At 36.2% G+C, this 25279-nt stretch overlaps 1 protein-coding gene and 1 non-coding gene across 2 annotated transcripts in view; both read right to left on the bottom strand.

Annotated features, from left to right (window-relative positions):
* ERO1A (endoplasmic reticulum oxidoreductase 1 alpha) overlaps positions 1-25279 on the bottom strand; it is a 50034-nt gene that overhangs the window by 13384 nt on the left and 11371 nt on the right. The window contains exons 2-9 of the mRNA XM_054716066.1: positions 25109-25228; positions 24202-24285; positions 18164-18202; positions 13143-13219; positions 12939-13012; positions 8806-8926; positions 6792-6838; positions 4647-4658 (exon numbers count right to left, since the gene is read on the bottom strand). Coding sequence (XP_054572041.1) covers positions 4647-4658; positions 6792-6838; positions 8806-8926; positions 12939-13012; positions 13143-13219; positions 18164-18202; positions 24202-24285; positions 25109-25228 — 574 coding nt within the window. The remainder of the gene's footprint in view (positions 1-4646; positions 4659-6791; positions 6839-8805; positions 8927-12938; positions 13013-13142; positions 13220-18163; positions 18203-24201; positions 24286-25108; positions 25229-25279) is intronic.
* On the bottom strand, positions 20406-20569 carry LOC129149213 (U1 spliceosomal RNA). The gene has a single exon (XR_008556207.1). It is a non-coding gene; the product is annotated as a U1 spliceosomal RNA (small nuclear RNA).

Below are 25279 nucleotides of genomic sequence, written 5' to 3'. Positions count from 1 at the left end.
GTGTGGCTCAGTAATTGAGCGTTGTCCTATGAACCAGGAGGTCAAGGTTCAATTCCTGGTCAGGGACATGCCCGGATCCACAGTGTGGGCTGTGCAGGAGGCAGCCGATCAATGATTCTCTCTCATCATTGATGTTTCTATCTCTCTCTCCCTCTCCCTTTCTCTCTGAAATAAATAAAAATATATATATTTTTAAAAAGAAATAACTCAAAATGGGGGGTTATAATTTTTAGAAAGATGATTATGCTACATATACTAAAACCTGAAATAATCAAAATGAACAATGATGCCTAATTTAACCAGACAGAATACTGTATAAGTAGTTAACATGGTAGAATAATATAAAAGTATTAAAATGACAAGAATGGTCCCCAGTCGGGGTATGTACTGGAGGCAATCGATTGATGTTTCCCTCTCCCTTCTTCTCTCTCTAAAAAAAAAGAAAAAAATCAATAAAAACATATTTTATATGAAAATAAAAAAACATATTTTAAATAAATAAAATGACAAGAATGTGTAACATGAAAATATTTATATAAAATAATATATTAAAAGACATAAGAAATAATTATAACTATGTAATAATTCTAAGTATGCATTTGCTAGATATAGCAAACATTGTACTATATTGTTCTTTGACTAAAGTTGCTTACAGTAATATTAAAAATGAACCAAGCAAGCATAAAAGTAATGGAAGAAATGACAAAAAGAATAAGCAATAAATCAGACTATTTGAAAACTTAAAATGTCTATTGGAAAACTTCACAAATAAAAACAAAATACAAACAACAAAGTATATAAAATGGATGTTTCAAATTCAACAAAGGGATAATATCCTAAAAATATAAAAAGCTCATAAACTGAATAAAAATGCTAAAGTGCCCATTACAGATGGGCAAATAAAATGAGCAGAGAATTCACAATGAATAAATACAAATGGTAATAGATAAAAATTGCTCAGTCTCATAACTAATAAAAAATACAAATTAAAACTATAGAGATACCACTGTTAATAGTAAAGATAAAAATATAATATCTAATGCTGACAAGGGAGAGGTAAAATCAGCTGGCACAGTGATTGGAAGGGGTGTAAATTAGCACATCCTTTCCATGACAAAATGCAATCTCGTCCTATGTATTAAGAGCCTAAAATGCCATATCCTTTGATCCAGTAAATCCATTTCTACAAATCTAGGTGGTAGGAGATAAATGTCTGCATACCCCCTAAAATTATGTCGAAGACCCCATGATGGTATTTGAAGGTGGGGCCTTTGGGAGGTAACTGGGTTAGTTGAGGTCATGAGGGTGGAGTCCCCATGATGGAATTAGAGTCTTTATAAGAAGAGGAAGAGACCCAAGCTCTTTCTCTCTCTGCCATGTGAGAATCCAGGCTATCTGCAAGCCAAGAAGAGGGCCCTCCCAGACACCAAATCTGCTGGCACCTTGATCTAGGACTTCCCAGCATCCAGAACTATAAGAAAATGAATGTCTTTGGTTTAAACCACCCAGTCTATGGTCTTTTGTCAGACTAGCCTGAGCTGACTAAGAAAGTGGTCAGCAAACTCATTAGTCAACAGAGCCAAATATCAACAGTACAACGATTGAAATTTCTTTTGAGAGCCAAATTTTTTAAACTTAAACTTCTTCTAATGCCACTTCTTCAAAATAGACTCGTCCAGGCCGTGGTATTTTGTGTAAAAGCCACACTCAAGGGGCCAAAGAGCCGCATGTGGCTCACGAGCCGCAGTTTGACAACCACAGGACTAAGACATAGGTTAAAGAAGCAAGTAGGCATGGAAATAATTATATACAAAACTATAATATATCTATTATTAAAGTGGGAATCTATACTAATAATAGAGGAATATGCAAATTGTCTAGGACGCCGTCACAGTAACAGTAACGAGTGAACAGCAGGCTGCATGGGGCGACCAGGCCGGCAGGGGGGTTAGTGAGGGATGACCAAACGACTGAACAGCAGGCTGCATGGGGCGACCAGGCCAGCAGGGGGGCAGTTAGGGGTGACCACACCGGCAGGGGGGAGAAGTTAGAGGCAACCAGGCCAGCATAGGGCAGTAAGGGGCAACCAGGTTGGTGGGTGGGGGGAAGCAGTTGGGGGCGACCAGGCCAGCAGGGGGGACAGTTAGGGGTGATCAGGCTGGCAGGCAGAGGCAGTTAGGGGCGATCAGGCAGGCAGACAGGTGAGCAGTTAGGAGCCGGCAGTCCCGGATTGTGAGAGGGATGTCTGACTGCCAGTTAGGCCCGATCCCAGGCTGTCAGACCTCCCCAAAGGGGTCACAGATTGGAGAGGGTGCAGGCTAGGCTGAGGGAACCTCCCCGTGCACAAATTTCGTGCACCAGGCCTCTAGTAATAATATATAAAACTATAATATATCTATTATTAAAGTATACATATATAAATAATCATTATTATCAAAATGTTAACAGAGAAGCAGTATGAGATAGTAACTAAGAGCATGGACCCTGGAGCCAAACTGCCTGCTTGGAATCCAAATTCTGCTACTTACAAGTCATATGATTTTAGCTGAGCTGCTAAATGGCTCTGGGACTCATTTTCCTTGTCTATAAAATGGAAATAAAAATAATACCTCCTAGCCCAGCTGAACTGGCTCAGTGTCTGAGCGTCAGGGCATATGCATATGCCCAGGTTGCAGGCTTGATCCCCCACTGGGGGCATGCAGGAGGCAGCTAATCAATGATTCTCTCTCATCATTGATGTTTCTATCTCCCTCTTCTTTCCTCTCTGAAATCAATGAAAATATATATTTTTTAAATACCTCTAAGGTTGTTGAAAGGGTTAAATGAAATCATATTTATAAATTTCTTAGAACACTGCATGTAGTCTTAGCCATTATCATTATCAGTGATTTTGGAGTTGTGGGATTACAAGTGATGTGTTTCCCTATAAAAACCTTTAGTTTTGTTTTTTTCAAATTTTGGACTATGAATGGGGCGGGGAGGAGCAGGAATATAATATTGTTTGGGACCTAGCCATCTGATGAAATTTTCAGTTCAGTTTTATAATCCTGATGTAGTTATTCTCAGCTTGACCTGACTGTAATCCAGTTAGATAATCACCTAATATGACAGTTTTCAGAGGTAACCTTTTCATATCTGACCAAAATGAATACATACAAATACAGTCATAAAAAAGATAGTTTCTCTAAGGAGAGCCTCCACAGATTAACAATCTTTTCTCTGATGAGAAGCAGGTTGAGATCTTCAAATAATATTGAAAAAAAACAACCAAAATAGCCTTTCCTGATGTAGCTGGAATACAGCATAGAACTAGGAACACCCAAGGCAGAATAAGTTACTCAAAACTGAAAATTATAGGCTCACCACTAACAGTAACAAAATATGAGGCTCCTTGGAAAAATAATATCACTGCTAAAGAAATTTCTCTTCGCCGAAACCGGTTTGGCTCAGTGGATAGAGCGTCGGCCTGCGGACTCAAGGGTCCCTGGTTCGATTCCGGTCAAGGGCATGTGCCTTGGTTGCGGGCACGTCCCCAGTGGGGGGTGTGCAGGAGGCGGCTGATCGATGTTTCTCTCTCATCGATGTTTCTGACTCTCTATCCCTCTCTCTTCCTCTCTGTAAAAAATCAATAAAATATATTAAAAAAAAAGAAAGAAATTTCTCTTCTAAATAGTACAGTTCTGATTCAGTATTATTTTTTATTTTTGTTTTTTATTGATTTTAGAGAGAGGAAGGGAGAGGGAGAGGGACAGAATGAAACATCAATGATGAGTCAGAACCATGGATCAGCTGCATTCTCAATGCCCCCTACTGGGGATTCAGCCTGCAACCCAGGCATGTGCCCTGACCAGGAACTGAACTGTGACCTCCTAGTTCATGGGGTTGATGCTCAACCCATTGAGCAACACTGGCTGGGCCTGAATCAGTATTTTATTTAGCTACTACCATTACTTTTAATGTACAATAATAAAATAGCAATGTTGTAAGACTTTAGTATCACTTATTTCGACATAATGCAAAAGCAATTCATAAAAATAATGTTCATAAACTTTTGAGGGAGAGAGAAGTGATATTTCACATTTAGCAATTTTGTCTAGCTGGACTAAAGCTAAGTAGAGCTTAGTCTTTTCATACTTTTAAACACGTGACCTTAATAACAAAAATCATTTTGATCTCACTCGTAAAGCAAAAGGATTCTGAAATAGACAAAGTAAACCTATAATATGTCAAAAATATTAGCATTAGAATTAGAGAGTCGGCAATGATACCTACACCCAAGAGTCCGCATAAACCTTGGACGCCAGTAAATCAACACTGACCATGCCTGGAACCTTCCTGTATGAGTCCTAGCAGATCCTCGAGTTCAAGCAGTAAGAGTGTGTTTCCCTGTCTCGCTTCCACGTGCAGTGGAAAATGTAGGAGTGAATTATCAGAGGCTGATGCCTGCAGCCCTACTGCCTGATCCCAGACACAGTCATTTTCCCTTAACCTGTGCCTTCGCCTCCAGAATTTTAAATAAAGAAATAAAAATTAACGTCTTCTGAGTCTCAGAAGTGAAAAGAAGGGAAAAAAAAGTTTGCCAAATAAACATCTGAATATATAAGAAAATTCATTTATGTGATGTATGATAAAGAGAGTCCACTTACCTTCACTTTTCCCTGGAAAACAAAACAAAATGTTTATTATTATAAACTCCTTCCAGGTACCCCTTTTAAAATACTTCTATAAAAATAAGACTTTTAATAATGGTTAGTTTTAGCCCATCCGTTCATCTACATAAGCAGAATCCATGAGATACTCCTGGCTGCAACTCTTATCGGTGATAGGAATTAAGCCAGATTTGACTAAGTGGCATCATCTCCAAGAGCCCCAATAAAGAGTAGTTGCAGCTCATACAAGATTTAATATGGGCTAACAGGAGAGGAAAATCTAATCGTCCACCCGAGAGTACTCCTGAATACCTTAAGGACTTACGGTTATTTGGCTGGCAGAGGCGTTCTCCACGTTTATTTATCCTAAAGCTATAACGTAATTTCTGCTACAGATTTGAAACCTCCAGACTGACATTATAAAATTTTACTCTATTCAGGAATATTTTTAGAGACTATTTGTAAGTCTCAAATTATGCAAAATTCAGCAGTTTGTGTGCAGCTGCTCATTTACTATGGAAAAATTATCTTCATTTGCTCACTTTCATTCAATGCTATCACTGTTTGATTATTAAGTAACTTATGCTCATTGCAAATATGTGTTTTTTAAAAAGAGAACACAAACAAAATAAAAAATACCATCCAAAGCTCCCTCTGCCCAAAGATAAATACCATTTACATCTTGGTAAATGTCCTTTTTCTTTGTGTATAGATATTTAGCTATTATATTTTTACAAAAATGTATTATACCTACTTCTGTAATGTTTTGATACCTGTTTTTTCTCAATGTGCTATTGACACAAATGAATATAAATTTCAGCAACATTTATAATGGCTATGTGAATATACCATAAATCATTTAACCACTTCCGAGATGATAAACATTTAAATTGTTCTTATCTATCTTTAAGATAAGTGAAGGTAAAAAAAAAAAAAAAGTAAGTGAAGGTGGCTAATTAATTTATCAGACCATAATGTGAGTTCATACTGAAGATCACCTCTTGTCTAGGAATTTGCATTTCATCTGATATTAAATCAATACCTTCCACTGAGTTATCATATGTAACTCCATAAACTCAAAAGCCTTGTTTAAAGATGTTCTTCCATTTCTAATCTAAGAAAGACTAATCTGCCAGCATTTAGGGGATGATACAACCCATTGCTTTCGAGGAGGAAATTTATGTTTATGGACTATTTGAGATCAGCAGCTTTTCAAATAAATTTAAAAACAATAACCTCACACATTTGCTAAAAGCACATCAAAAATTTCATCGGTAAGCACATATTCAGACAATAGGTATAGATATTATAACTGCTTATTATAGACTAGAGAAGGGTTTGTGAATTTCAGTTTCACATCCCTTCTGCATTTACACCGTGCCTAGCATATAGTAAATGGTGGATAATCATTTGTTGAAGGAACAAGTGATTTTTACTATTGTAGACAAGACCATTAAATGAGGACAGTTTTCATCTAACAAACTCTATGATATGCTAGGCTCTAGATTAAGAGATGAAACCAATAAATGTGTCCAAAGTACAGTGTAGATCAACAGATAAGTAAATAATAGTCAAATAATGCCAAACAGTGGAAAGGGCTGTACGAGGAACAAAACATGGCATAAGATCACTTCACGAAGAGAAGAGACGGCTTCCAGTTTGGAGGATGAGGGAAAGCTTTGTGGAAAAGGAAGCATGTGGGCCAGACCTTAAGTGTAAATAGAAAATGAAAAATGTTAATGAGCTAAAAAGACCTGTGAATTTGAAATCAGACTCCCAATATATACAATAATTCCAAGTGTTGGGAAAGATTTGAGGCAGAAGGTTTTAGACATTCATTTCACTAGAAAATGAGTAAAAATAGTAGAAAAACTGAGCACACGTTATGTGAAAATGCACAGGATAAATATATAACTTAATCTTCATCCTATGGTAGTCTAATACCAGGAACTTCATTACAAAAATACTCCTTCCTGAAGTGCATGTCAAACACCAATTTCTCTGCAAGAATAAGGTATAACTTCTATGGAAAAAAGGAATATATCACCTCAAGTGCTCTTGCCAACCCTTTTCAGGCCTTCCCCCTCCTTCTAACCAAAGTTCACTGGCTGATGAAGGTAACAGTGCAATTAAATAACTCACCTTGACTGGAAGCCAAAGGATTTAAAGGTCTTTTAATTGTCTGTGGCCTGGAATCAAAATAATTAAAGTTATAAAATATAAATATGTCACCTGTAATGTTACTTAAGTAAAAGTGAAATTATCTCAGAAAGTTTCTTAGTGACTATATCCAAAACCAAACTGTTTTATTGAGCTTATAAAATATTTAGTTTTCTCTAATTGCTTTAAGGGAAGGTGGTTGTTATTTGTTTTAATGATAACAGTTTCTGATCTTTTCCCATTATAACAGCCAGAAAGTCATTTCGTAATCACCTCTTCAAACAAAGAAGAAAAAATACCATTCAAGCTCTTCTCCTGGAGTCACTAAAACGCTTTTAAATACATTACATACACATATGTGTATATATGCCACAAACCACACTCCAAATTGAAAGACAAACAAAAAATGTAAATACCCAACACACGCATTAAAAGAAATGAAGTGTGGGTAGATTTTATCTTCCACTTAGGAAATCTTAGGTAGCTCCGTCTTCCCTGTGACCATCAAGTTGGTTATGATTTCAATAAAAGGTGTTTTTTTTTAATAAGGATAAAAAAGAGAGTTAATATGTCACTAAAGTGCTTTTAAATCTCAAAATGAATATTCATTAGTATCATTTTGTGAACTGTAGGGATTGTTTTAACATCCATTATTTAAATTTTACAAATTTGTACAAGTTGGGACATTTTGAGAACAGAACATGTAAGTTATATTTTAACATGCTCAATTTTGCACCTCATACATCATTTATATTTTAGAAATATTGTGGTAGTCGTGATATAAATTAGTTAGAAAAGAACTATAAAACTAATACAAAATCTAACAAGTGCTTCAGTTGGACTCTATTTTAGTTCACTTAAAAAAAAAAAAAAGCCTTTAAAGTAAGTCAGTAAACCAAACATAAACATTCTGAATAACAGTCAAGAGAACTGAAATGAAACATATGGCAGAAATGAGTAAATAATGAAAACTCTCCACTTCCCAAACTGGAGAAATTCTTCAAGTCAAAAAAAGGAACAGTCTGGCATTTTATTGGTATAAGTACACTTGCTGGTCTCTTATGTTTATATTTGACTTATAAAAAGTGAAATGCATTATTGCCATATCTGGAAACTCCAAAGATTTCCTCAGAATTCCCCCAAGTCTCTAAGATAGCATAACACACACACACCTACCTTCCAAACACCAGTAAGCACATTGTTTAGAGCTTAGAATCTTAGAAGTGGGTAAACTTGAAGTATGTCTCAGTCACCCAGTGATCAAATCGACTGCTTCCACTGTAGTGATTTAGAGTACAAAGTGGGTTCTTTGGCGCTGGACAAATCACTTAAAATCAGCTTTCCAAATTTCTGTTTCTCTATCTCTAAACAGTAAGGATATAACACAGGGTGACTGGAAACACTAAAGGAGAAGATCTATGTAACATGCTTAGCACAATGCCTGCAGAGAGTGAGTGTAATAACTTAATCTATAAAGAAGTTAAAAATAATAATAATAAATAAAAGATAAAGAAGTCTTAGCTATTATAATTATTCTCTGAAATTAATTTAACTTGGAAGTGGGTAAAATAACTATAGCTACAAAAAGAGGAGTAAAAGTCACCAAAAAGATAATAAGGAGTTATATATTCTGATCTATTCTCTGCCACTAACCATATGATTTAAGAAGATGAAGTAAATCTCTCTCTGGCTCTAGGTTAGCTCATCTATAAAATGAGGCTCTCTGACCCCACTCAAGGAACATTTTTAAGTGCCCACAACACTCCCATAAAAGTCTAATACTATTCTAAGTCTTTTAAAGAAGAAAGATATTTGTTGAAACATGTTTACATGTTTCCCCAGAGGAGAACTGGTTTCATGAATAAGTATGTTCTTATGTCCCAATACATCCTTTAACAAAGTAAATTTATTTGTACTTAAATCATAATTATTTTGTTTGTTTACAGAGAGAAATCACCACATCTTCTAAAAATTTATAAATGGAAATGACACATACTTAAAACAGTTTTCTTCATAGATGACATTCCATATCCTCCAAGCATCTGGTCCCTTGTAACCCGTGTAGCGCTCAGGATTAAGGAGCAAATCTACGTACTCAGCATCAGGAGACTGTATGTCTATAAAATAAAAGTTTCTATTGAACTTTTCTTCTTTACAGTTACCTTTAAAAAGCTAGTATAGAAGACTGTATTCCATTGATTCTAAGGCATCACAAATGTGTCAATGCCTCAGGGACTTAAAAACAACTTTTCAGGAGAAAGATAAAAGAACCAACACAGCCACATTAAATGTACACGCTAGTTGCAAAAGCATCCTGCTTTTAGAAATGATACAAAATAGGAATAGGTGAATTTTAGAATCAAAGGGACGTGGTAATTCAATTCTCATAAGCTATCCAGACAAAGAATACATATACATGTCCCTCCAATGTGTGTATATATATATATTCTTTGTCTAGATATTGACCACAGTAGCTCATCAGTAACTAAGAAATGAAGTATAAGTACCAGACACTGTTTGTTATCAAACACTTCCTTCTTAACATGAGCACCATCAGGATCCACCACAAACATGTCCCAAAGGTATAATCCTAACATGCAAAATGTCCCATCCAGGATGGCATTTGGGTCAGCATTATTTATAAAAGGGAAAATTGGAAGCAACCTTAACGCCCAACAGAGCAGTGCATGGGTTCTGGAGCCAGAGTGCCCGGGTCAGAATCCAGGACAAGTTATGTAAATTCTCTATGTCTTGTGCATCATTTCTACAATGGAGATAATATTCCTAGTGTTACTGTGAGACTTAAATAAGTTATATATGTGCAGAGTGCTTAGGACAATGGTAAGAGAATAATAAATATTAGCTGGTGGTATTGGTGTTATGATGTATATTAACAGGCCATTTTATAGTCAAAACTATTAAGTATAAAGGCTATCTAATAAAATGAAAAGATAAACATTATAGAGAAGTCAATTAAAGATATATAAACAAAACATACAAAAATTGGTGGGATGTTGCTTTCTCGTGTGTTCTATAAATTTGTATATATGTTATAACTTCAAAGCAACAACAACAAAAAGGACCCTAGTCCTCCGGTGGCTTTGGGAAATTATTTAATAGCACAGCAAAACCTTACTCCTCTAGAAAGCTTAACAAAATGAACCAACAAAGAATTTGCTTCCAAAGCAACACAGTGACAGCATCTAGAAATAACTGAGAGTCTAAGGTAGAAATAATACACAATATAACCAATTACAATAAATTCATAAATATATTCATAAAATACATAAATATTGCTCAGCAACTACTACTTTAAGACAGAAAACTAACCACCAAGAAATGATTACATTTTTTTAAATATTTTGCCTAGAGATAAATATTGCCTCATAATTTTCCTTATGATAAATACTTCCTCTCCCAACTTTATTTTTTTAATGTTATTAAAATTATATTTTATCAGATGACAAAAGTTTAAATTTCTTTTTTTTTAAGTCCTCACCCAAGGATATTTTTCCCATTGATTTTTTTTTTTTTTTTTTTTTTAGAGAGAGTGGAGGAGAGTGAAGAAGGGGCAGAGAGAGAAGGAAACATCCATGTGAGAGAGACACATCGATTGGTTGCCACCAATTCGCACCCCTTTCGTACCCAACCAACTGGGGCCAGGAATTGGGCCTGCAACTGAGGTACGTGCCCTTGACTAGGAATTGAACCTGAGACCCTTTGGACCGTGGGTCGATGCTCTAACCACTGAGCAAAGCCAGCCAGGGCTTAAATTCCTCATTTGGATTTATAAAATACCTTCCATAGTCCACCTACCATTGACACACATTATGTATTCCTTATAAAGCTTTCCCTTTTTATAATGTCCACCCTCCTCTCACAGAATAAACGAATACAAATTGTCAAGTGATTCACCCAAGATAACAGAACTCCACCACATCAGAAGTGGATTACTGACTCTCAGTTCTTGCCACACAAAGGTAAGCAGGCAGTCTCGAAAGGACACTTTTTAAATAGAAGTAAAGGGATTGCCATTCTTTCTCTAACACTGCAGGCCTTAAGAAAAAAGTGCTACATGTTATAAGTTTATTTCACAGCACTGTTTGCTCCAAAGAATCCTTGTGGAAAAGATGGCAAAGTTAGGGGGCTGGGAGAGCATTTACCCCTTTCCTTTACTAAGCCATACTCATCCAACACCCCTGAAGCCAAATGTGTTTGGAATTCAGAACTTTTCAGATTTTAGAAAATACAGTGCATGCAGCATATATTGAATATTACTCCAGCAGGGGCTGAGGCAGCAACTTTTGATCAAATACATAAATATCTCTGCCATGAAATACATGAATATTCACTTTTCAGAGTTTTCAGAATTTGGAAATAAGAATAAAGGGCTATAGATATAAATGTGCCAAAATATGGTCATGTTTTTTATTAAGGAAAGCATGTATTTCTTTTTTTCAAAAAAAAACCCCCACAAAATTAAAAATAAATACTTTCTATTTTTTTTCCTCTTTTTTTTTGGGGGGGGGGGGGGCGGGGTGATAGGGGTTGCAGGCTTCATCTTTTACTTGTAATTAAAATTATCTGTATCACTCTTTTCACTAATTTTTATTTTATTTTTAATCCTCACCTGAGGATATTTTCTCCACTAACTTTTAGAGAATGGAAGGGAGGGAGGCTCGGGGTGGGGGAAGGGAGCAGGGGAGAGACAGAGTAAGAGAGGGGGAGAGGGGGAGAGAAACATCAATGTGTCTCTCACATCGACTGGTTGCGTCCTACAATGCACCCTGACTGGGGCCGGGGATCAACCTGTAACCCAGGTAGCACCCTTGACTGAGAATCGGACCCAAGACCCTGCAGTGCCCAGGCCAAAACTCTAACCACTGAACCACATCATCTAAGGCTTCACTAATTGTTTAAAAGATTACTAATTTGCTCTAAAACAGCCATAGAAAAATACCAAAATTCAGTTTGATTTTATGTTGTTTAGACAATTAAAAGGCTAAACAATTTAATTTAGGAAAAGGGAGACACTAGAAAAAGGAAGAAGTGGCAAATCCATAAATCTTGATCAAAAAGTTCTAATGGTTTCTAGGGCTCCTACATTTTAACAGCACCAGCCCTCTTGCTTAGCTTAAGTAGATGTAGCAGATACAACTCATGGGTCATTATTCTCTTTTCCAAAAGTAACATGGACCATCACCCTTAAGGAAAATATTTAACAATATGTTATCAGTGAAACAGAAGCAGGTTTTTGCATTCCCTACATTTTAGCTATTTATGCAAAATGCCTGTATATATTACAAAAATTATAATGTATACTATATGATGTAATCTATATTATATACAATATAATATAATAATTATTATTATATATTTATTACTAGAACTATGGAACTCAAGAGGTGAATTTTTTCAAAAAACTGAGTTTCCTTTTTAAACGTTTTTATTGTGTTAAAATATATATAACATAAAACTTACTATTTTAAACATGTTTAAGTGTACAACTCAGTGGTATTACATACACAATGTTGTGCAACCACCACCACTGTTTCCGACCTTTTCTATGACCCCAAACTGAAACTATAACCATTAAGCAATAACTCCCCACCTCCCTTCCCTCCAGACCTTGGTAGACTCTAATCTACTTTCTGTCTCTACGTGGTAAGTTACCTAATCTAGATATTTCATACAAATGGAATCATACAATATTTGTCCTTTTCTGTCTGGCTTATTTCATTTAGCATTATGTTCTGAACGTTAATTCACACTGTAGCATGTATCAGAACTTCATTTCTTTTTATGGCAAAACAGGATTTCACTGTATATAGATACTACACTTTCTTTATACTGTACATTCATCCATTCATGGAAACTCTTCCCACCTCTTGGTTATTGTGAATAATGTTGCTATAAACGTAGGTGTAAAAATATGTTTCCCTGTATTCAGTCTTTTTAGGTGTACTATGCTTAGGAGTTGAATTGTCAATTCATATGGTAACTCTAGGTTTACTTTTAGAGGAAATGCCAAACCATTAGAAAATGAATTTTATAAAAATCATTTTTAAAGAATTATTTTTTTCTTGGGTACAATGTTAAACAAAATGCATACTATAAAAAAGGTCTTACCATCAGCTTCACAGAAGTTGTCTGAGGAATCATCATGCTTGGTCCACTGAAGAACGGCCTTCTGTGTTTCCTCACTTCAAACAAAGATAACAGTGTTATCCTTTTTTTCAAGTTAACATTTCACCGGAAAAACACACACACACACACACACAAAAATTAAATACTGCTGCTGCCACAAAAAAAAAAAAAAAAAAAAAATCAAACCTCAGAGATTCATCCACAGCTCCAAGTCGTTCAGCCTGTTCACATTCTTCAATGAGATTATTGGCTTCTCCAGAATACTGAAATGAAAAGGGGAATAAATAGAATACAACTTGCTGCGTTTTTTACACTTTTAAAAAAGAATTTCAAAGTTATTTGAAGTTCTTTTATACATGGCACCATCACTTTAAAAAAAAAAAATTAAGCCCTCACATTCTTCCTGTGCTAAAAAAAATAAGAAGGCTTTGCCTCTTGTTTTTGATGGAGAACATAATACTATGGTGGTCACAAAAAGGAAATAATCGTTCTGATAACTCATCACCAAAATCTTCACTAAAATAATCTTCCATGTATAAGGAAGTCACTAGGCAAGGAGCCAGGAGGCAATGTTCCACTTTTCTAATGACCTAGGTGTAAGCATCCATTTTCTCTCCCATAAAAAAACTGGCTGAAGTAGATCATGTGTGTCTAAGGTTTATCTTGACTCTAAATTCTTTCTAAAAATTCCCTGAAGCCAACAAGTCTTATAAAAAGTATTCTGATATCTTTAGGTGTTTAAAATATGTTCTTAAATAACCACATTTCTTCTCAATGTCTAAGTCAGTTTATATATATACTTATGCTCAGATGTAAGTGGCACAGGGGAAGTATGATCATAAGATTTCACAACACACCAGTCATCACCACCATATAGCTGAAAGGCAACACTGAAAGCAGAAGGCCAACAAATATATATTGAGTGCCTATTATAGCCAGGATGACTATACAAATGACTGTCCAGACTACACTTTTGAGAATAAAATAACTGAAATGCTATAATTTTTTCAAATATTTATGTACTAAATAACAACTTTGTTTCCTTACATTGGTTGATCTATAAGATAGCTTAATTCAAAAACTATTCTCAAAATAAAATTCTTTTATATATAATTAAAGGGTAAAGAAATGTGATAGGAGGAGGAACCAAGATGGCGGCATAGTTAAACAACTAATCTGCTGCCTCACACAACAATTTCAAAAACACAACTAAAAGACAAAAACGTCTACCACCCAGAACCACGGGAAAGCTGGCTGAGTGGAAGACTGACAACTAAGAACAGAAAGGAGCACAATCGCTGAAAAGCTGAGGTACGGAGGCACGCGAATCGGGCCAGCGGCGGGCGGCTGGGTGCGCGGCTTTTCTTCAACCCGCAGGGAGACAAGCTCCCGATCACTCTGAAATCCAGTTTCTGGGGACACTCGGGGGACCCAGACACCTACGGGGAGAAGCTGGACTCTCGGCCATCGGGTCGGAAAGTGAGAGTGACTTTTTTGCGGTGGTGCGCCCAGCAATCATTGTTTACTGCGCTGGAGCGCGTGGCGCAGGGACTTGGAAACGGGAAAGGCAGAGACGGCTGACGGCAGCCATCGCTGTTGGCCACGCCCCAGCCTAGTGACGCCCTGAGACCCCGCCCAGCCCTGAGGCCCCGCCCTGAGGCCCCGCCCCGCACATTCTACAAACCCGCCCAGGCTCCACACAGCGGCTTTTACATATAAATGGCCTGTTCTGTGGCAGCTTAACCAACTGCAGCTCCAGTCAGATTGCTCCAAAACTGCCCAAGCAAAGGAGGAGAAAACTAGCCCTTGCTGTAGCTCCTGCTAGGGAACACACAGTACACAAGGGTACACCAAGAGTGTCCACCTCAAGTAACTGGGAGGCTGACCCGTTGAACCAATAGGACACCTAGTACACAAAACTACCCTACCAACTCAGAGAAGCAGAGAATATGAGAAGGCAAGGAAACAGATCACAAACCAAAGAAATGGAGGAGAACAAGCGACTGGACATAGAGTTCAAAACCACGGTTATAAGGTTTTTCAAGAATTTCATGGAAAAGGCCGATAAATTCCATGAGGACCAACTAGAAATTAAACATACACTGACTGAGATAAAAAAATATTATACAGAGACCCAAAAGCAGACTAGAGGATTGCAAGAATCAACTCAAAGATTTGGAATACAAAGAGGCCAAGGACACTCCTCCAGAGAAGCATGAAGAGAAGAGAATTCAGAAAGTTGAAGATAGTGTAAGAAGCCTCTGGGACAACTTCAAGCGAACCAACATCAGAATTATGGGGGTACCAGAAGAAGAGAGAGAGCAAGATGCTGAAAACCTATTTGAAGAAATAATGAACGAAAACTTCCCCCACCTGATGAAAGAAATAGACTTACAAGTCCAGGAAGCGCACAGAACTCCAAACAAAAGGAATCCAAAGAGGACTACACCAAGACACATCATAATTAAAATGCCAAGAGCAAAAGACAAAGAGAGAATCTTACAAGCAGCAAGAGAAAAACAGTTCGTTACCTACAAGGGAGCTCCCATACGATTATCAGCTAATTTCTCAACAGAAACCATGCAGGCCAGACGGGAGTGGCAAGAAATATTCAAAGTGATGAATAGCAGGAACCTACAACCAAGACTACTCTACCCAGCAAAGTTATCATTCAGAATTGAAGGGCAGATAAAGACCTTCACAGATAAGAAAAAGCTAAAGGAGTTCATCACCACCAAACCAGCATTATATGAAATGCTGAAAGGTATTCCTTAAAAAGAGGAAAAAGAAGAAGAAAGATAAAAATTATGAACAACAAATACATATCCATCAACAAGTGAATCTAAAAGTCAAGTGAATTAAAAATCTGAGGAACAGAATAAACTGGTGAACTTAATAGAATCAGAGGCATAGAATGGGAGTGGATTGATAATTCTCAGGGGGAAAGGGGTGTCTGTGTGGGGAGTATGGGAAGAGACTGGACAAAAATCATACACCTATGGATAAGGACAGCGGGGGGGGGGGGGGAGGAAAGGGCAGAGGGGGGGTGGAAACTGGGTGGTGGGGAGATATGTGGGGAAAAAGGAGAAACAATTGTAATCTGAACAATAAAGATTCATTAAAAAAAAAAAAAAGAAATGTGATATATTCAACCAACTCTCAAATGGTTCAGAAAATAATAAGAATATGTATATAGAAAAAGCTTGCTAAAACAAATAAAGCAAAATATTAAAATTAATGAATCCATATGAAGAGTATATAAGATGTCTTTATACTATAAGTTGGAAATTATTTCAAAATAAGTTAATAATACACATCAAAAATTTAACAAAATTTGTTAAAAAATAACATATACCTATGTGTATTAATATACCAATGTATATTAAAACAGAAATTTTTAACTTTATTATTGTAATTATCTGAAAATTAAAACATAAGTTAAAAATAACTATTCTTAGTTCCTATTTAATAATTTAATCAGCTTCATTAAGTCACGTCTGTCTCGTACTGATGTCACTGGCATTTTTCTTAAAAAAAAAACCACACACCTTTTTTCAATTTGTCCTTATTAAATATTCATGAAATTTCCCATGGTTTTATTCAAGTTAATTTTTATAGTTTATCAATTGGAAATTATCAATATCTTCAATTGACTCTTTTCAGCTGATATAATTTTTAATTGAGAAAATATTCTCTCTACTGGTAAAAATGTGGAAATATTTTAGTAATAATGTATCAATATCGGTTCACTAATTGTAATAAATGTATCATACAAATGTAAGATGTTAATCACAGAGGAAACTAAGTGTGGAGTACATGGAAACTCTGTACTACCTTCACAATTTTTTCTATAAATCTAAAAGTATTGTGAAATTTAAAAATTTCATAATACTTTTATTATGAAAGAGAGAGAGACATAAGAGACACATCAACCAAATGCAATGTATGAAATATATTTGAATCCTGTTTCAAGCAAGCTATTAAGATACTTATGAGCCCTAACCGGTTTGGCTCAGTGGATAGAGCATCAGCCTGTGGACTGAGGGGTCCCAGGTTCGATTCCGGTCAAGGGCATGTACCTTGGTTGCGGGCACATCCTCAGTAGGGGGTGTGCAGGAGGCAGCTGATCAATGTTTCTAACTCTCTATCCCTCTCCCTTCCTCTCTGTAAAAAATAAATATAATATATATTGTTTTAAAAAGTTACTTATGAAACAACTAAGTAGGTGTGTGTGTTTTTTAAGAAAAATGCCAGTGACATCAGTACGAGACAGATGTGACTTAATGAAGCTGATTAAATTATTAAATAGGAACTAAGAATAGTTATTTTTAACTTATGTTTTAATTTTCAGATAATTACAATAATAAAGTTAAAAATTTCTGTTTTAATATACATTGGTACATTAATACACATAGGTATATGTTATTTTTTAACTAATTTTGTTAAATTTTTGATGTGTATTGTTAACTTATTTTGAAATAATTTCCAACTTATAGTATAAAGACATCTTATATACTCTTCATATGGATTCATTAATTTTAATATTTTGCTTTATTTGTTTTAGCAAGCTTTTTCTATATACATATTCTTATTATTTTCTGAACCATTTGAGAGTTGGTTGAATATATACGTTTACATTTCTTTACCCTTTAATTATGTTTGTCCTTATTAAATATTCATGAAATTTCCCATGGTTTTCTTCAAGTTAATTTTTATAGTTTATCAATTGGAAATTATCAATACCTTCAATTGACTCTTTTCAGCTGATATAATTTTTAATTGAGAAAATATTCTCTCTACTGGTAAAAATGTGGAAATATTTTAGACCAAAGCCTGACTGTGGATTTTTTTAAGTATATTTTAATCTTAAGGATGTATATAAAGTATTGGTAAACAAAATGATTTACCTGAGACTGGCTTTAAGTACTTGGGAGAATGAGGTGGGATGTTCAGATTAAACAAGATTAACCACGCATTGGTAACTGCTGAAGCTCTGTGACGGTACATGTTGTGGGTTTTTGCCCTCTGCTTTAATTTTTCTTTCATGCTTTGCATAACAAAGGGTTGAACAAAAGAATTGGAGTCATTGAGTACAAATAACTCTCAAGGGGTTTTGCTGTGAAGGGGAGCAGAGAAGTGGGGTAGTAGCTGGTAGGGGAAATGAGTCTTTGTTAAGATACTAGACACATTAATAAATATATACAGACCTTGTAGCTTGCAGATTTAATTCCATCAGGAACTTCATCCTGAAAAATAAAATAAAAATACTTTTATATGACATTTATCCTACTGAAAAAGTATTTTAAATTTCTATGATTTATGAGAAAAATTCATGAAACAAATTATTGAAGTTAACATTTTTTTTAACTGAGAACAGTTAGGCAGTTTTAACATTATTTCCTATAAGTAAATAAAAATTCAACAACAAATTATCCTATGGATTGCTGATACATATTTCAGCATGGAAATGTAAAAATAGTCAGTTATTATTCCATTTGATGCTCAAATTGTCCACATTTGGCCACTAGGAGACCACTAATGCTTACTTGATATTTGCACCTGTGTCTTTTGATATTATCCCAGTTATCTTTTTTTTTTTAATTTATCTTTATTGTTGAAAGTACTGCAGATGTCCCCTCTTTTTTTTTTTCCCATTGACCCCCTCCACCCCACACTGGCTTCTCCCAGGTCTTCACCACTCTATTGTGTGTGTCCGTGGGCTATGCATATATGCATATGAATTCCCCGGTTAATCTCTCCCACCCACCCCCTCTAACCCAGTAATCTTTAACAGCATTTTTTTATTTCTGTTATGACAAGATACTCCAAGTTCATCTTGTATATTTCTTGTTCCAATCTTGGAATTGCTCATGGTGTGTGTGTGTGTGTGTGTGTGTGTGTGTGTGTGTGTGTGTGTGAAGAAGGCTTCGTTCTTTTCAGAGCAAAATAGAACCAGTTTTTGTTCAAGCATTGGCCACTTACTAACTACAGGACCTATCTGCCTATCATCAAAGTGATGCTGTGAGTGCAGATAATGAGGTCTGTGGAAGAACTCTGTAAATTGCAGGCCCAATGCTAAGTGTATCCCTGAATTAGGGTATGCTCAAAGGGAAGGACCCACACAGGGACATGCACTTTATCATGTACCCTTCAGACTCCGAACTAGGTCAGCATGTGTTCTTCTTCTATGGCCAGGTATTTATAGATGGTTTCTAATTTTTTCATATCATAAACCATGCCAAATTTATAGACCAATTTCAGCAGAATTGACATCTCTACAAAATTCAGTACTGCTTTACAATCATCTTTGAACATTTGTTTGATTATTTTAGTCAGTGAAATTCCTAGTGGAATTGCTAGGTCCCGGATATGTACCTTTTTAATGTTTTTGATACATTTGCCAAATTGATCTCGAAAAGACTTCACCACCGGAGTGCTTATTTCTTAACACTGGCTGTTGTTACGCTTTTTCGCCTGGGCCACTTAATAATGGAGGAGAAAGAACATTGTTTTGATTCACTGTAAAGGAAATAACCAGTGTTTCAGCTTACAGAGAGGGTCCTGCCTCGATGGGGAGACCACCAGCCACATTCAAATATTCTCTGGAATCAGGAGTGCGAATCAAAGGGTATGCATTTTAAAGACCACGTTTGAGGAGAGAATTTCAACTTTTATTATTTTTCTATCTCCTGCCGGGTCCCAGAGTATAACCTGAACCAAGTCTAAAAATGAACCGAAAAAGGAAACTGGTGTTGGTTCCCTGTTTAGCCCAAAAAGGTGTTAACAAAACAGCAGCAGACCATGTGAAGGGGTGAGTTAACTGTATTTAACCTTGTACATTAGGTTAAGAAAGAATTGTTAAGTGTTTTAGGTGCGATAACTACATTGTGTTCATAATGTAATGTTCTTATTTTAAAGATGCAGACTGAAGTAGAATAGATGTCAAAATATCAGTCATGTGCAATGTAAATTCTAGCTATGAAAGCTGATTATTCAGCCTGGAGCAAGTGTTTCAAAGTATTTGAAATGATCTCTAATCACTCTTTGGTTCTGACAGACTGCCCTACGTTAGGAACCACTGGAACTGAGCCCAGCTTGTCCTAAGGGGAATGTAAATGGCTCATTCCCTCACTGCCACTTACAGTGGAGTTTCCCATGTCTCCCTCCTGTGCTCTGCCTTCCCCTCTGCTTCCACGGTGTGTAGATGTTCAGTACATCTACTATTGGGCTATCACATTTGCATTGCAATTGTCATTTAGTGTCCGTCTCCCCTACTAAACCATAGCTCCTTGTGGTAAAAGCTCATCTTATATGTCCAGGTTGTGGCACACAGTAGACCCTCAAAAAAATTCACTATTGAACCAAATTGCATTCAATTGCTAAGCGATATTCCTTTACCAGTTTTTTCTCCATCTCCTTTCTTTCTTTTTTTTTCTTTTTTTTTTTTTCCAGGGGAGAGCGCGAACGCAGTCCCCCACTACCACAAATTATGCAGTCGAGTTTCCCACATTTGGGGAAATCGCAGGGGTCAGCATACCCGGAGTGCAATGGATAAGCCTCGCCCTGGGGAAACCACCTTCGTGATCATGGTATCTCCCCTGCCAGGTAAGTATCTCTCCATCTCCTTTCTCATCTTCCTCCCCACTCCCCATAACACTGCCAGTTATCTTTCCAAAATCTTAGGTCTAATCATGGCACTACACACACACACACACACACACACACACACACACACACACACACACACACGATATAATTATAATCTAATTAGAGGCCCGGTGCACGAAATTCTTGCACAAGTAGGGTCCCTAGGCCTGGCCGGTGATCAGGGCCTTCCTTCCCGCAGCTGCCGGCTGCCAGCTGGGGCCTGCTTTCGTTCCTCACTGCTCCCTGGTGGTCAGCACACATCATAGCGAGCGGTCAAACTCCCAGTCAGTTGAACTCCCAAGGGGACAAATTGCACATTAACCTTTTATTATATAGGATAATATCTTTAGGTAGATAAACATCATCTAATTATCTAAAAGCTGACTCTCCATTATGAAACCAGTTCAAGAAAAAACAGACTACTGGCATGAAAGGCACTCTGTCCAATTCTGCAAAAGGTGAAATAACTAGATTCTGTCTCAATTTCTCAGTACAAATTGCTAACTTCCACCTGATGCTTTCTTAGCATTTCTATGTGTTCAAGTCAAGTAATTAACATCTATCTTTTAGCATTTCTTAAATGCTAAAATTGGTTGTTGTCTCTAGATTTTACAGTAAAATAGGTCCCATCCTCAGTCAGTCAATCTGGGAATCGATAAGCTATTAGTTGATTCTAAGTATCTCTCAGGTTTCCTGCCCCTTCTGGTCTTCTTAAGGTGGCATCCCCTAGCTCAATCCTTCATTAACAATAATCAGAAATAATTGCTAGTTCAAGATGAGGTCAAATTTGTAATAATTGAAAAACTATTTGCTTGTTCTAAGGTTAATAATAGGCCATTTGATAAGGAAATTCAGCATGAAAAATAATAGCCCATTTAATGTACAAGTATAATGAAATGCCTTTATTAAGTATCTGCCATATTTTTGCATTTTAATAAGTCATATAAATAAGTTATTGGTCAATTTGAATTTTTCCAACATTTTTTATATTGCTAAATATAAATTCTAAACTTATGAAGTAAAATGAAACATTTAAATTAATAATATGACTTTAATGATAAACTCATGCTTTAATCATAGTAACATAAGGTGTTTCATAAGTTAATCCTTGAATTTTCAAAAGCTGTGCCTATGAGGAGTAATATAACTAAAAACATGCTTCTCATTCATCTAGTGGTAAAATACCAGTAAATAATCTTATATTTACCTTAATTCCACATGCTAGATAGGTTGATATGGCAATATTTACAAGCATAAAAATTAACTGCTCAAAACTACACTAGTCCTGCCCTAGCTGGTTTGGCTCAGTGGATAGAGTGTTGGCCTATGGACTGAAGGGTCCTGGGTTTGATTCCAGTCAAGGGCACATGCCTGGGTTGCAGCTCTATCCCCAGTAGGGGGCGTGCAGGAAGCAGCTGTTCAATGATTCTCCCTCATCATTGATGTTTCTATCTCTCTCTCCCTCCCTCTCTGAAATCAATAAAAATATATTTTGAAAAAAACTACACTAGTACTTCACACCCACTAGGATGGCTATTATAAAAAAAAAAACAGGAAAAAGCATGTGTTAGGGAGGATGTGGAGAAACTGAAACCCCTGTGCATTGCTGGTGGGAATGTAAAATGGTACAGCCACAGTGGAAGACAGCATGGTGTGCCTCAAAAAATTAAACACAGACCCAGCAATACTAAATGATCCAGCAATTCTACGTCTGGGTATATATACCCCCAAAAATTGAAAGTAGAGACTCAAGCAGACATTTGTACACCCACGTCCATAGCAGTATTATTCACACTAGCTAAAAGGTAGAAACAATCCAAAAGTCGATCAACAGGTGAATGGATAAACAAAATGTCGTATACATACACAGGGGAATCCAATTCATACTTAAAAAGGAGTAAAATCTACCCTGGCTGGTGTTGCTAAGTGGTTACAGCATCGGCCTGCACACTGAAAGGTCATGGGTTCAATTCTTAGTCCGGGTACGTATGGGAAACAATCATTCAATAGTCGATGTGTCTCTGTCACATCAATATTTCTCTCTCTCTCTCTCTCTCTCTCTCTCCCCCCACCCCACCCCATACACTCTCTTTTTTTTAAAAAAAATGCAATGGGAAAAATATCCTCAGTGAGGATTAACAAAAAACAAAACAAAAAAAGGAATAAAACACATGCTGCCATGTAGATAAACCTTGAAAACATATGCTAAGTGAAATGAACCAGACACAAAAGGACAAACATCGTAATGATTCCCCTTATATGAGGGACCTAGAATAGTCAAATTCATAGAGAAAGAAAGTGGAATAGTGATTGCTGGGGGCTAGAGGGATAGGGGAATAGAAAGTATTGTTTAATGAGTATGGCATTTTAGTTTGGGAAGATGAAAAAGTTCTGAGGTTGGGAGATGGTGATGGTTGCACAACAATGTAGTACTTAATGTCAATGAACTATACACTTAAAAATGATTAAAATAGTAAAATTATGTTTATGTGTATTTTACCATGATGAAAAAGTAAAAATATAAACTTTTATTCTTTTTTAAAGTATATTTTTATTGATTTTAGAGAGAGGAAGGGAGCGAGAGAGAAAATCAATGATGAGAGAGAATCATTGATCGGCTGCCTCCTGCACACCCCACACTGGGAATGGAGCCCACAACCCAGGCATGTGCCCTGACCGGGAATCGAACCGTGACCTTCTGGTTCATAGGTCGACACTCAACCGATGAGCCACACTGGTTGGGCAAAAATGTATACTTTTAAAGAAAAAAAAAGCTTCATTGAAAAGCATAAAATTCTCTGCTTTCCGAGTAGAATACTTCAAATTGTAATGCTCTGAGAAATCCTACATAAAACCAGGTATTTTCTCCAACTCCTGCCCACCCAAGGAAATGCAAGGAAAATAATACACCCACAAAAAAGGGAGAGGGATTTGGTTTATACCTTGATTAATTTCATTTTATTATACTATAAACACAGCTTTGTTCAGGTAAGATATAAGAAGAAAAACAAATATCAATACAAAAAACTACAGATGCTCCTTGACTTATAATGGGTTATACCCCGATAAACCCATTGTAAGTTGAAAACACAGTAAGTCCCATGAATTTAATACACCTAACCTCATAGCTGAGCCTGGCCTACCTTAAATGTGCTCAGAACACTTACATTGGCCTATAGTTGGGCAAAAGCATCTCGCTGCCCCTGCCCAGCATCACGAGAGACTGTCATACCAAATAAAGTAGCCCAGCAAAAGATCAAAACTCAAATTACAGTTGCTACTGAATGCAGCTTTCACACCACCCTAAAGTCAGAAAGCCATAAACTGAACCACCGATTAAGTTGGGGACCGTTTGTATTAATCTCACTAATAAGTAAAAGGATTACATTAACCACAAAATTTTAATTCTATTATTATAAAGGCAGTATAATTCAAAGTGTTTTATATTTGTAAGTTTAGGTTTTTAATATGTAAATATTACACATTATATTTAGTCTAAGGATTAAAGTATCATTTTACTTATATTGGCCCCTTTTAAAAAGCTGTAATTATTTGAAAAAAGATGATAACAGTTCTTAAATATATACACGGTTCTTACAGATTGACAAGGCTTGACGGCACAGTCTCTTCTTCCACACTGGCTGATATCTTTCCAGAAAGGACAGGGCCTCTTCAGGTTTACCTTGTAAAATAACAATAGAAAACATTTAAAAATAACCTCTAAAAACAGAAAGAGTTTAAAATTAACACATGTTGAATTGTGGTGCTATAACCTGATCGTGTTATTGGCTGCAATTATTCTATTTCTTTCACTGATCAGGTGTCAAGTTCCAATGTTGACATAAATGTGTAGCTGCTGTAAGTAAACTGGTAGACTTAGAAAGACACAGACTGTGACTAAACAAACCCTGAGCAGATGGCAACTAGGAGCCAAAGTAGCTCAGATCACCACTACTCAACTCACATTCTGTTAAAGCAAGTAGCAGTTAACATGGCAGAATCGTTAGACAACTGTGAACTCAGACTATAACTACATAATCCAATGATCACGTTTTCTAAACTCTTTCAGTAGATATCTCAAGATAAAGTATGACGAGTGACTTGTTAAAATAATACAGGTCAAAATAAAGCTATGCTTCTCAGAAATATTTCATTTACATATATTAAGTAATTGGAACAAATCTGATGTTTTAGAAAATTCTGAACTCACGGTTTCGATTACAACACACATAATAGATTCTTTCCTGACTTCAGTTTAACCTACTAGTTTCTAACCTTCAGTTTTACACTAGTTTTACTCGTGTAAAAATCAGTTATTGAAATTAAAAGTATACAATGGGTAGTCTCAGAACCACGTTGTTCACTCTGGTGAACTGAATTTTCCTAATATGTCCTCGATCAATTTCAAGCACTAGCCACAATTTTGAAGCCTAGCAATGCCTAAGAAAATGTAATTATCCATTGACACTTTAAGTATGCTTATACAAAATTAAAAATTAAAATACCTTGTAGTATCTAAAGTAGTCACTTTCAAGAAGTTTTTGTAGTCTTGGGAAAAGCCTGTAGTTATTAAATTTATCAATGGTTTCAACATCACAGGTACAATCATCCAAGTAACCACTGACCTGTTACAAAGAAAATGAAATATTAAACCAAAATGTCTTAGATGCAACAGA

The sequence above is a fragment of the Eptesicus fuscus genome, chromosome 5, assembly GCF_027574615.1.
Source record: "Eptesicus fuscus isolate TK198812 chromosome 5, DD_ASM_mEF_20220401, whole genome shotgun sequence".
NCBI classification, from domain to species: Eukaryota; Metazoa; Chordata; class Mammalia; order Chiroptera; family Vespertilionidae; genus Eptesicus; species Eptesicus fuscus.
Note: the sequence above shows the minus strand (reverse complement) of the source record. Positions and strands in the feature narration are given on the sequence as shown.